The following is a 14150-nucleotide window of genomic DNA, read 5'->3' on the forward strand; positions in this document are numbered from 1 at the left end:
TATATATATATATATATATATATATATATATATTTATTTATTTTTATCTTATTTTGTTTTTACATAGGATTGAGGGTCGAGGACACCAAGGTGGAAGGGGCCCTATGTTTAGTCGTGCACAAGAGGCCGCCATTGTGAACATGGTTTTGGCCAATAATTGTATCAGGCTACGAGAAATCCAAGCCAATATCATCAATGATGACAATATTTTCAATAACATCCAACGAGTCTCTCTGTCAACATTAGGTCGAATCCTAAAGAAAAATCAAATATACATGAAGCAACTGTATCGGGTACCATTTGACAGAAATTCAGAGAGAGTGAAACATCTGCGCAATGAGTATGTGGAGGTATGCATTGTTCATCTGACTATGGTGTGGTATCATGCACTGCTCATAATGTTCTGTCACAAAAAAAATACTGTGCTATAGATATTGAATAGCATCCTATTTTCTTTAATGTGTTTCAGAGAGTCTTGCAAATGGATGCTGCTGAAATTCAACATGAATTTATATAGTGGATGAGGCTGGATTTAACCTTGCAAAAACAAGAAGAAGAGGGAGAAATGTAATTGGGCACAGGGCAATCACCAATGTGCCAGGGCAGCGAGGGGGTAACATCACCCTTTGCGCTGCTATCACACAAAATGGGGTCCTCCACCACCATGCAAATCTGGGACCCTATAATGCAAATCTGATACTTGCATTTCTTGACCGATTGCATGAGATTGTCACAGCATTACACCAAGTGGACCAGATGCGGTACATTGTCGTTTGGGACAATGTCTCATTTCATCGGGCTGCTCTAGTCCAGAACTGGTTCCATGATCACCCTGATTTTTAAGTTTTATACCTTCCCCCATACTCCCCCTTCCTGAATCCTATAGAATAATTTTTTTCAGCGTGGCGGTGGAAGGTATATGACCTGCGGCCTTATGACCGTTTGCCCCTCATTCAGGCCATGGAACAGGCATGTGATCTTATTGAAGCAGCTTCAGTGCAGGGGTGGATTCGTCACACAAGGCGATTCTTCCAACGGTGCCTTGCCAATGAAGACATAGCCTGTGATGTGGATGAAATGTTATGGCCTGATCCAGCCAGACGGAGAGACGGATAGTTACAGTACTCTTGTTGCTTTTACAGTAGTTTTCTTTCATTTCTGTTTACTTTTACTTTACTTTTCTTCAGAGTCAAAGTGTATGTACTGTAATTCATGCAGTAATTTTTATTTGTCTACGGATTTTATTTGTTTACAGTAATTGATATCATTGTTGGTTGATTACTGTAACTGATTATGGTAAGAAACACTGTAAGTATTGAAATAAATACTTGAAATATTCAGTCTGCAGCATCAAGTGTTGTGCAGTGCTTGGTAAGGTTATAGTAGGCCTACAGTATTTGTCTACATTCTCCTTATATCTCAAAACAAATCATGAATAATGTTGTGAGTTTCTCACTATTTTTTGTCACCTAAATTATCTCTCACATACAGTAAGAATGTCTGGCCAAAAATCTTTTTTTTTTTTTTTTTTTTACAAATGTGTTTTTTATTTATCACAGCAGTGTGAAACTGGCTGCAATAGTGTAAATGAAAACAAATAGCATTTTCACAAATATGTGTATAAGTTTTGACTGAAGTGTGTATGTTTTGACTGAAGTGTGTCATTTTGCAAACAATCTAGGAATTTTGCTAATTGATTGTGGTGTTTGGATAATTGTGATTATATTTTGACAAAAATAACTCTGTTTTCAAAATCGCATCTAAACAATTGAAAAAAACTGTAAATGAATCAAGGCAAACATATACATTTTCCAATGGCTTTGGTGGCCCTCAGTGTCTTTTTCCTACGTCTTGGCTTTTCTGCAGGTGTTGGGGGCATGGATCGATGGCTCACACTGGATAATGGTGAACTCTCCCTGCCTCCCTCTGCCTCTCTCTAATGCCCCTCTGGCCCTCCGGTGCCCCTCTGTCTGGCACCATGTCCCTCCAGCCTCTTATAGTCAGCAGCCCTCTTCCACTCTACAATCAATCTACAGTACCTCAACACTCAGTGTCTGTGTCTCTAACCCATCACACACTTATTTCCAAATCAATCAGTCATGGGAGTCCTATCTCACCAGACCAGTAACTGGGCATAATGAGCTGATTGTTTTAATGAAGAGGCCTGGTCAGTCCTTACACAGAGAGATGAGCCTGGCTGAAGTCCCAGGGAGACTGGCCAGTGTGTAATGGCAGTAATAAGGCTGGGGAAGGTCAACAGAGCTGGAATAATGAAGCCAGTGTGTAATTATGGAGGGACCGAGACAGAGACCCCCAGATCTGAGGTCAGTTTCACAAGCCATTATTCTATATTAATCGTTGCTCTTCACAGTACCAGACTGTCTCTTGATTAGCTATTCAGACACTATTGTTTGGCCTCTCAATTACTACATGTCCAATATTTTACACTCATAATGACTACCCTGGGACCACAGCCTGTATAGTATTTATGGAATGTGAAAAGTGTATATTTGCATGTGTGAGTGTATGTGTGTGTGTGGCCCCGTGTAGCTCAGTTGGTAGAGCATGGCGCTTGCAACGCCAGGGTTGTGGGTTTGTTTCCCACGGGGGGCCAGTATGAAAATGGATGCACTCGCTCTGGATAAGAGCGTCTGCTAAATGACTAAAATTTTAATGTAAAAATGTGTGTACTGAATGTGAATGTGCTTCTAATAGTGTTGTGGTTATTCGTCTTGAAGTGTGCCCGAGTGGTCGTTGAAGAACTGTATCACCTCTGATGAGAGTTTCTGAATTGTAACCTGTACAATTGCTCTTGCAAAAAGAATGATGAGAATGGATGGAACTTTAAAGTGTCCAGATGTGAAGTAGTATATGTGGAACTATGCAGAGAGTGGAACACAAAGAATAGCCCTGGCTGGCTGAATGACTCCTGTCCCTTGTAAGGAGCACTTACATTTTACATTTTTGTCATTTAGCAGACGCTCTTATCCAGAGCTACTTACAGTTAGTGAGTGCATACATTAATTTTTTTATACTGGCCCCCCGTGGGAATCGAACCCACAACCCTGGCATTGCAAACACCATGCTCTACCAACTGAGCTACATCGTTGCCAGCCATTCCCTCCCCTACCCAAATTGTGCGTCGCCCCATGGGTCTCCCGTTCGCGGCGGGCTACGACAGAGCCTGGATTCGAACCAGGATCTCTTAGACCACTGCGCCACTCGGGAGACTTCCTGTCTTGTCAGTTGAAAGGTCAAGTGTCTAATGACGTCTGCTATGGCGGAAGAGCTTGGTGGAATGCAACAAAGTTGGAGGACGTTAGCTACCTAGTTCTGTTCAATAATCACCAACAATTTGTATTTATTTAAATTAACTCTGACTCATGCAGCCTTTAGTATTTGTACAGTTTTTACTTTGCTCCTGTCGGCGGGCGTGCAGCGAGAGAGGAGGCATTGTTTTGCAACAACTACAGGAGCTACAGCACTGTTCTGCTCACCTTGTATCGGCACCAGGTTGAGGCCTTGCAGGCTTGCTCATCACAAGTGGGTCTATAACTGAGTAAAGCATGCTGGGAAGGACAGAGGTCTTCCAATAATTGAATTTGATGTTCATTTTGTGTGACTTTGTTTGATGTCATTGGATTTAGATTTTGCACTGTCAAACGTGAGGCAAGGTAATCGTGGAAAGCCAGGTCTGAAGCATTGTTTTAATGCATCCACACAGACACACAGCCAGCACATGTGTGTGTATAAAGAATACATCTCCTCTGTATAGTCTCAGCGGTGTGTTCCATGTACAGTACCAGTGGCAATTTTAGCATGTAAATCTTGGTGGGGAAAAAATTATAATATATATATATATGTGGGATGCATGCCAGCAAAGCCACTACACAATACAACACAACACTAAACAATACATTAATTGCACTATAACGGTGACAAACGGTGCCCACAAACTGTTAGGGCCTACATAACGTTTTCCCAACAGCAGTCCCAACACCTTACCACTGCTATACCTGGCTATCAGCGGAGCCTTGTCTGGCAGCGAAACAGTTCATTCAGACTCATTTACTGCCTTAAAAAAAAACATAGCTGATATGATTGACTTGCTTAAACAAATGTGGTTTCTACTGACAATTGAGATGTACAAACTATGGCATAAGGGAACGACAAGCAGATAAGAGGCAATCCGTAATTTCGATTAAGACATTAATGAGTGAGCTAGGACAGACATAGTCAATATAACTATTTGTTCAGCACTTTTGAAATGTACAGCGACAGAATTCAGAACATGGGCCATTCTTACAGTGTTCTCCCTGTGAAGGGGGCATATAAGCAGACAATGAAAGCTCTTACAATATTCGATGATTAAATTTTTCGAAAACACCTGCATTTTGGAGCAGCTTTACTCAATAAAGCAAAAAAGAGACGATATTTGTATGCGGCTTTATTAACTCAATTATGTAATTTTTTTACATTGTTTGCAAACTGATATGTGACACTGTCACGATCGTTGAGAGACGGATTAGACCAAGGCGCAGCGTGGAATGCATGCATGTTTATTAAAACAATAAACACTGACAAAACAACAAAAGGCAACGAAACGTGACGTCGGAAGGCAATACACAAACAAGCCAAACACACCGAAACACAAACAAGATCCCACAACCCAGGCAGGAAAACTGGCTGCCTAAGTGTGATCCCCAATCAAAGACAACGAGCGACAGCTGCCTCTGATTGGGAACCACACCCGGCCAAACATAGAAATACAAATACTAGAATGTCCACATAGAAATTCCCACACAAAATATTCACACCCTGACTCACCAACTAGCCAACTCTATGTCAGGGCGTGACAGACACGTATTACTGGCAAAATAACATGCAAAACAGGCAAGCCCCATTCACCCTCTTTCTTGCCCATTCACCCTCTGAATGGCACACATACACAACCCATGTCTCAATTGTCTCAAGGCTTAAAGATCCTTATATAACCTGTCTCCTCCCCTTCATCTACACAGATTGAAGTGAATTTAACAAGTGACATCAATAAGTTGATCATAGCTTTCACCTGGATTCACCTGGTCAGTCTATGCCATGGACAGAGCAGGTGTCCTTTATGTTTTGTATACTCAGTGTATGTAGCGTGTCACATCTCCAGATATAATGAAGTATTTTCTCTTTGAAACATTGATATCACTAATCATGGTAATGGCCCTGCGTATGTAAGAATATCTTTTGAAGGACCTTTCAAACTATGTAGTTCATTCCGAGTGCTTTTGATATTCTGTAGCTATTCAGCAGAGTGTGTGGAGGAATCAGGCATCTCTTTCCACCCTTGAAGTAGCTAGTATCCATGTGTGGTTTCCCCCTGGACGTTGCTCAAATGTACCATGACAACCTGTCATGTTCAGCATTACCCGCCCACAGCCAAACAGAAGGGTTTATTCTCCATCAGTTGCTAGCACCATGCTTAATATGCCCAAGAGGGAAAAGATATGTGTGTCTGTGTGTGTACTATACAGTATGTGTATGTATGAGAGAAAGTGTGTGTGTGTGTGTGTGTTGCTTGTGACAAGAGATCATCACTGCTACAGTATAAATAGTATGTGTGTCTGTCTATGTGGCAGAGGGGGTGCAAACAGCATTCTGTATGTGTGTGTGTGTGTATGGTGTGTGTGTGTGTGTGTGTGTGTGTGTGTGGGGTGTGTGTGTGTGTGTGGTGTGTGTGTGGGGTGTGTGTGTGTGGTGTGTGTGTGTATGTGTGTATAAAAAGTATGTGTACAGTGTTTGTGCGCTTGCATTTCTCAGAGCAGGATAAAGGCAGTGGTTCTGTGGCAGGCGCCTAATTTGAGCATATTGCATTGGCCTAGCATGTGCTGTGAGAAATAAGCCGGAGTGTTTGACTTGTTAAAAGGGATGTTCCACACTAAAAGCCTTGTTGGCCCTGACATAACTGGGACGTAGTTCTACTTGTCAAAGCTAATAATCAATTCCCATGCAGGGATAAGCTTACAGCACACCCCCACCGAGTGTGTGAGGCACCAGCCTCCAACACAAGTACCACATTCCCATGCATTAATAAACACCCCAATCAGTTACCAATCCCAGAGGAAATATCACACAAATACACATCCCTAATATCTACAAAGGAGTAAATGTTACATATAAAAGAACGTCTTTGGAACTGTTTTATCTTTATGCAGTCCCTTTTCTCTGTTTAATGGTTTGCCTGGTTTGATGCTAATGACAGTTAATACACCCAGGATGCTGTCTCAAAGAAAGGAGAGTAATCGATCTCTACGTCTTGCCACTCATACAGTACAGGACTTGGTGCACGTGTAGGGAAGATAGGGTGCTGAGTGTTTGATTGATTTTCCTTAATGGCGGACTCTTTTGTTACCTGTGTATTGTACCAACTGGTTCGATTCCCTGAGCCGACTAGGTAAAATAACATGTTGATGTGCCCTTGAGCAAGGCACTTGACCCTGCTCCAGTAAGTCACTCTGGATAAGAGCTTCTGCTAAATTACAAAAATGTAAATGTAAAGTTATGATCATCTTATTACAAAATGGCATCAATCAGACAAAAGCCAAAAGTAAATGGTGTGTCTCCTCAATCAACCGCACATGCTGTCATCTGTTTTTCTCTGTAATTTCATTTGGTTCTATGAAAGAGGGATAGGTACCACTGGCGCTCTCTCTCTCGCCCTCCCTCCCTCCCTCCCTCCCTCCCTCCCTCCCTCCCTCCCTCCCTCCCTCCCTCCCTCCCTCCCTCCCTCCCTCCCTCCTTCTGGGGTGCTGTGGTGCTCACTACTGCTGGAATATCGCTGCTCAGTGACTTGTCATTTCCATTTTCATCCCCACTCTCTATATAACAGGTTGTTAATTAATACAGTAACAGGTACAGGGATTCTTCCCTCACTGCAGGAGCCAGGAGCACAGAGGCATGAAGTGTGAGCATCTCCCAGCCCTCCCTTCCCTCCTCTGCATCCCCCCTATCCCCTCTCCTACCTTCTCCATTCATTCTCCACTCCCCACTACCTCATTCCCCATCCTCTCATCTCTCCTCATATCTGGATCCTATGAAACTGATCACACCAAGGCAATGTAAAGATATACATCCATCTAACATATTGCATTGTATCCTTGCCACCATCAGATATGATTCCCTCGTCAATAAAGCTTGTATTGTTGGCTGGAGAGAAAATATATAATTTCCAGAGGGCCATGGTTACAACAGGCCCTTCAGATGTATGTTTTTCAGGTATGGTGGAGGAGACATTGTTTGGCTGGCTGTCTATGTCTGTGTGGGACAAAACTGTTTGCTAGAGGAACTGCACTGCTGTTTTCAAGGTTAGAACTCTTTAAATGTTTCATTCAGGGGGGTTTTCCCTTTGTGAAATGCACTTAACATGCTGGGCGCGTTCCTATGCTTAGACATTGTGGATGCTTGACAGATCTTACAACGGCTGGATAGGTATTTGAAGTATCAGTTAAAGCAGTATATGTTATAGCAATTTGTCAGTCGATGACACAGTCGATGACGTGGCACGCAACCATTGGTTATTGCGTCGCATCGCCTTAGCTGTGGAACGCGCCTGTTTTCTTACATTTGGTAAGTCAACCAAGTTCTGAGTCCTTAGCCTTAGCAGTTGGTTTTAAGGATGAATTAGCTTAGCTTTGTCTGTCTCATGGCTTATATCTAATTAATATTCCAGAACTGATCAAAGTGTCAGATGTAGCTAACCAAGACTATAAAATGGATTGAAGAGGGCAGACGTACGTCATTCATGATGAAGACTCTGTGTCGTTCCTTTGTGAGGACAGCCTAGATTACTTTGAGGAGTTTGAGGTGCACAATAAACTGCATCAGGATAAATGAGTTCTGAAGGACCTAGCTTCTCTGTTATGTTCTGTTCTATCTCACTGGGCTTGTGACTGCCTGTGGTCCTGTGCTCTGTTTCCCTGTAACTCTGTTGATTATTTTCCTCAGGTGTTTCAGGTGTGTCAGCCCAGGGGTTCCCAGACTTGTGTTTTTTTATTTATTCATTTATGAACCTAAGCTGCCTTGGGCCATGCAATATGCAACATGTGCCATTCCCATGTGTTCAGCTGTGCATCTCAGGTATTGCTTGTCTCCCACAATCCTTTGCTGCACTCACCCAGATTCAACTTAGTCTCCAAATTAGAGTGCTTTATTATTATCTTAATTGACTTCATTAAGACAGAAGAGAGTCATGCATAGAGTATATTCTTTGAAACCTTTGAAGTTTACCAGTAAACTACCAGAATGTTGGCATCTTTCAAGGATCTTAGACTAGTGTCTAATGGCCCTTTGGGGTATTTCAGATTATCACAGGTGTCTGTAATTATCTCTGCCCCTCTGTGTGGCCTTATCACACGTGATTCTTTAATTTAAAAAAATGAATGACAAAGCTGTAAAACATTATCCTAAATATAGACCATCAACACCCTTGGTTGTTTAATATGAGTATTTCCACATATCCTTCTTTTTTTTTTTACACTTTTATTTATTTTACTATGTATTTGTTGTAAATGCTTTGGCGTCAAACTGGTGGCAGTTGTGAAAAAAAATCAATAGTTGGACAGGTTGCAGAGGTAATTGAAAATAATACCATTGTCTTTTCATTATTTAGGCTATTTTATATTGAACAATATGGTGTGTCTACTAGAAACTCATGGACAATATGGACGACATATAAAAATGAATACTATATATGAATATTTAAAAAAAAAGTTATTCAAGTATAAATTACCAAAGTTACGACAGATTGCCATAGATTTTCTGTTAATTACCAGAATAACTGAAGATTAGCTTTGCAACCCCACTCATGCAAGAATGAGCCGCACTAGGAAGAAAGCTGTTGAAACATCTCAGCGTGTGGCAGTCTCATTCAAAAGTGTGTAAATGCCAGCAATATTATAATTACAATCAAAGTTATAAACTACTGTAAAAAAGTACCTCTACACTACATTTAGGGAACTACTTATTTTTAGAATATTAAGCCATATGTGATATTAAAAAGTGAATAACATGCTATGAACATGTCCTTACCATCCACACAAGAGGGTTTGTTGCGTGTTGTCCCGGCCACCTTTCCCGGTAAACAGGAGCACTTGACAGTCTGGGAGCGCTCCTCGATACGGTTCTTATTACAGCACCGGTGGGCTGCGATCACCTCACATGTACCTCCTTCTGAGGACACACAGACAGAGGGACAGAGAGACACATGGTTAGCCGACACATGGAGCTGAGGAGTTTGGTTAGGTAATTACTGTGAAGCATATACTAGAACGTCAGGAGTAGGATTGATGTTGGACTATGTTTGGTATATGTAGAAAATGGTGTTAGAGATTAAATAAATCCCTGCTGTGAATTCAATATAGAATAAATGATCAACAGTGCACTATAAAAATACATTGTACTAAATAGGCCCACTATGCTTCTTTTAATTAGCTTCTATGGTTACTCATTTCATCTTTTTAAATTACTAAATTTATCTGAGGTTAAGTACATTTCTGTTGTTCTGAACTTAATTAAATCATGAGTTCATATATTCACATACTACAAATGATAAAAATACTGCTGAAAATAAACGTAAGGCACATAACATGCAATTACTATGTTATCCTCTTCACCACAGCATGCTTTGCAAATTGCCACAAGAGGCATTTAGATTATTCTAATTTGACTCTTAGGGTGTTCCTCACTCCATTACAAATCACTCCCTGATGAGGAAATCATGCTCTGCTCTTGCATTAATGTGGCTCTCCTTGCATCCCTGAGATCCTGCATGTGATATGCATCTATTCCAGTAGGTTCAGGAGTGAAGGCCTGGAGATACAGACTAGGTCTTAACCAGGCTGACTGGGTTAAACCAGCCACCTACAGAGGTGACATAATTTACAACAACTGCAGCACAATGGACCTTGTTCTGACAAAAGTAATAATTTGGAGGAGAAATGTGCCATTGGTGGGTCAAAGTAACAATAGGGATCACCCTGGGGAGCGAGGGGCTGATGGAGCCTAGGGACGTCCCTCCTCTCCTAAATATGGAGAGAGGAGGATGGAGAGAGAGGGAGAGGGCAGGGGCCTGCCAGAGCCGCGACTGGGCCTGTGAGTAATGAGGGAACCACTGGAAGTGCCCCTTTCACACAGTTATAAAGTGGCGTGCTAATGCAGCCAGCGGAGCTGCAGGAGAGGGGCCCTCCATCACCGTGTGGCCCTCTCCTCACGCCCCGGGAAAAACTCTTTATCTTCCTCTGACAGCCGTCGCCACAGACACCATCGTCCAACAATTAAACTGGAGCTCACGGAGGAGAGGAGAGCGGGATGAGTGTAGGGAGAGTAGGTAAAAGGGAGCCAAAGAACGCTTCCTCTTTTTGTAGCAGTGTGATTTTCTTCATGGTGGTGTTGCATTTTAAACATGGTGGTAAAATCATTAAATTGTCTTATTGGAGGCTGGCTGTGTAAATGTTTGAAGTGGCTGGATCCTGAAAAAAAATATCTGAGCTGAGCTTGGTAACACTTTTCTGCTCACATTTTCATCAAGGTCTGCCATGCCCAGACCACAGGCAGTGGAGACTGGGATTAAAAGGAGAACATTTGCAGTTATGTTGGCCACCGCTGTCCTGCAGAATTAATGTCGCTCTCCACAAGCTTAGTTGTTGATACATGAGGCAGAACACAAACCATAAAAGTGAGGAAAGAATCCCTTGAGTGCACTATATTTAAACCCCAAAACTAACAATATTTATTCAATATTTTACTGGTAGTTTCCTGCCTGGAGACATGCTTTCAAGCCTGTGGTAGAGGCAGCCCTCACAAAATGCCCACCTTCAAGTCCTGCCTACTTAGGGAATATTTATCATACCCCCTGGCCTTTTATCAATGTTGGTCTAAAACCACAATGAGTCCATCAGACTCCTTAATGCTGAAAATGCATTGCCATGAGGAATCAGCTGTTCTGTCAATAAGAAATGCAACATGTACAGGTGTCCTCTCTTAATTTGATCACTCTGTTGTCACAAATAATTTTCCGGCACAGCAGGAAATGCAAACTTGCAATGTATTCAAGGTTTAAAAATGCTTCTAAAGTTTATAATTTCCACTTTAATATTTCAGACTTGATTTGCCCTAATGAAAAATGTATCAACCCCTACAAATATTTCGATTTTTTATAATCCATATAATAATTCACGTCCTGTTGCTGCAGGATGATTTTCCTGCTGTGAGAAACTGGTCAAATTAAGATTGGACATCTGTATGAACAGGATTTCAAAGGACATTCCAAGAATATGTCATCATCTCTTCTTCCAAACTCATCTCTTCTATCTCACCTCCATATGGGATATTTGATCAAAACATAGCACTTGTGCGTGTGTGTCTGTTCGTGTGTTTGTGTATGTGTGTGTGTGTGCTTGCGTTCATGCGTGCCTGTGTGTCTGTATATCTGCATGCATGCATGTGTGTGAGTGTGCGTGCGTGCGAGCCTGTGTGTGTGCATGCGTGTGTGTGCGTGCGTGCGTGTATGTGTATGCGCACGCATGTGTGTGTTATTTAGCTCCAGACCCTAGGGTGAGATAAGCAGCTCTATGTCTAGCCATCAGCCAGGTGGACATTAGAGCAGTTCACTCAGTACCATCTGTGCAGACAGAGAATGAGAGCAGTACAATGGACCTGATCGGACACCATGGGGCCAGAGGGGAGAGATATGCAGAGGACAAATGGCCACTTGGACAGTACATTATGCTGTCCACATACACCTAAGCTCACTTGGACCATGTCAGCATGAGGCAAATACTTGTCTATTCTGTTTGTGTTTGTGCGCCTGTGCCTGGCCTGTGTGTGGACATTTGTGTGTGTATGCTTGGTGTGTGTCTGTGTATTTGTCTCTGTGTGTGTGAATGTAAACAAGGTGCACTGTACATGTATGTGTACATGCACACGTGCACGTGTGTTTGATGGATGGACCGTTCACAGGCTGTCACCCAGCTAGAAGGGTTATGGGGTAGGTGGTTCTGCTCTCTACCCTTTGGTGGGATGAGGTGAAGGGCATCAATGAGAGCATCGACTGGTCATTTTTCTCCTCGGAGCCCACAGTGACAGCAGTCATTAGGCGACTGGATGAGGTGATTATGCTTAAGGAAATCAATTCTTCATTGTTTTCAGTTTAGCCCAACGGCCAATTAAAACCCCACTAACGAGGGAGCGCTGCAATATGAAGAGAGAGAAGATGTGAGAAATGGAAGCTTACAGATCAGAGCCATTATCCACAAAATAAATTAACCGCTCATGATTAAAAAGCAAAGAAACACAAGTTTGAAAACGGAAGTAAGGTATGATTGGATGTGTGCTGTATGGTGTGTATTGTACATTCCAGTATGAATCTCCAATGGCAACATCAGATGAAGAGAAAACTCACTGGAAAAAGAAGGAGCTTTGTGTTTTGACACTTTGGGGGACAGTGGGTGTGCGGCCTACCAACTCCCCTCTCACTAAATCTGTCCAGTTCAGACAGGGAGACAATAGCAGTGTTCAGTGTTTGTGTCTATGCCAGTGCAGAGATAACAGAATGCCTCCCCAGGAAACTAAAATTGTGACTTGTTTCAGGAAACTTGGCGTATGTCGCACGTCACTACTTCACAGGAGAGGCATTTGAATGTAAACATTAATTTTTTATCAAAATGTGTTCTTGGCAGAAATGCCTTCTGGAACATGTGAACTTTCATGTGCATTAATAACAAACTTGTATGCCATCTGCAAATATGAATAAAATTGTTAAATTATGCGCTTAGTTGGTTTAGCCATGGAAAAAGACAGGAACCTTCCCGCCAGCCATAATTGGCTGAAATAATGGATGGGCTGGACATGCCGAGAGATGATTTCGGATTGGTCTGCCATGTAGCACACTTCTGTCTATAACATGAGCTGCTCAGTATGCGTAGGTAATCCTTTCTAACATGGCTTTTTTTAAAGACATCACAAAGAACTGCAAAAGTGTTGCTCTCCACTTTCTGGAGGACCGAGTTTTGAAATCAGTGGAATGCCCGGTGGAAGCAGAGTATGATAGCTAAGGAGATGGAGAAAATTCAGCTATTTGGGAGTCAAAAAGAGGGAGTCAAAAAGAGAACACACAGGCTGTTTTATAAAACACCTGTCTCTTGATAAAATCTTCAAACTAAGGGCAACCATGGCATCTGTGACAGAGAGGGAGAAGCATTCATCCATGTATACGAGTAACAGAGTCTAGCTAGCTATATTTTAAGATATTATAGGTTTCACATTTATTCAGAAAGTCATTTTCATTGCAAGTTAAAGCATACTGTTAGCTAGCTAGCTAACGTTAGCTGTCTGGCTTGCTAGTAACCATTTCACTGTCCCGTTTACACCTTCTGTATCCTGTGCATGTGACAAATAAACTTTGATTTTATTTTGATATACTGTGTGTTTACCAGAGACAGTTTTGTGAAGAACAACATGACCTGCACCAAAGTCAAATTAGGATATAACGTTAGGTCAACAAGACAGTGTCCAAGTTCTAAAATTCTCAGATAGAATGCCCTGCTTTTATTTTGTCACACTCACAATCGTAAGCTATTTTCTGTAATTGGCTCGCCATTAACTTGTAAATAATGATCTTGTTGTAAGTTTATTTTCCTGTAATAATGAATACAAATGAGCTAAATTAAGACGTTGTCAGCTATATAATATGGTCATTATTTGAACTGGCTAGCCAGCTAACTTAACATTAGCTAGCTAACAAGCTAGAAACAAACCAAAACATTGTTTACAAAGTTGCTTTTAGTTGCCTGGTTTGCTAGATTGACATATACTAAATTCATTTTTAAACGGATGGGTTTATTGATGTTAAAATACACCAGTTATGCTATTATGGACCACCAGGCTGCTGATGTCATGCAGCCTGTAGTGTTTGTGTTTATCCTTTTTCATAATGACAACGACAAGTTTGATGTCGGATGACAATAGAATGTTCATGATGTCACCGTGACAACTGTCTACAGACATGTTGATAGACGTAGTATAAACCACCCTTTAGTCTTGAAATCTTTGGTTGTTTAGTACACTACCGTACTCACTCTGTTTAGCACATGGCCTCACGTGAA

General features: G+C 41.8%; 1 protein-coding gene across 4 annotated transcripts in view; it reads right to left on the minus strand.

Annotated features, from left to right (window-relative positions):
- LOC121578197 (chemokine-like protein TAFA-1) overlaps positions 1-14150 on the minus strand; it is a 300081-nt gene that overhangs the window by 21889 nt on the left and 264042 nt on the right. For 3 of the 4 annotated variants that reach the window (XM_041892392.2, XM_041892391.2, XM_041892393.2), the window contains exon 3: positions 9079-9219. In XM_041892392.2, the coding sequence (XP_041748326.1) occupies positions 9079-9219 (141 nt within the window). The remainder of the gene's footprint in view (positions 1-9078; positions 9220-14150) is intronic. The other variant, XM_041892394.2, reaches the window with a different exon arrangement.

The sequence above is a fragment of the Coregonus clupeaformis genome, chromosome 12, assembly GCF_020615455.1.
Source record: "Coregonus clupeaformis isolate EN_2021a chromosome 12, ASM2061545v1, whole genome shotgun sequence".
NCBI classification, from domain to species: Eukaryota; Metazoa; Chordata; class Actinopteri; order Salmoniformes; family Salmonidae; genus Coregonus; species Coregonus clupeaformis.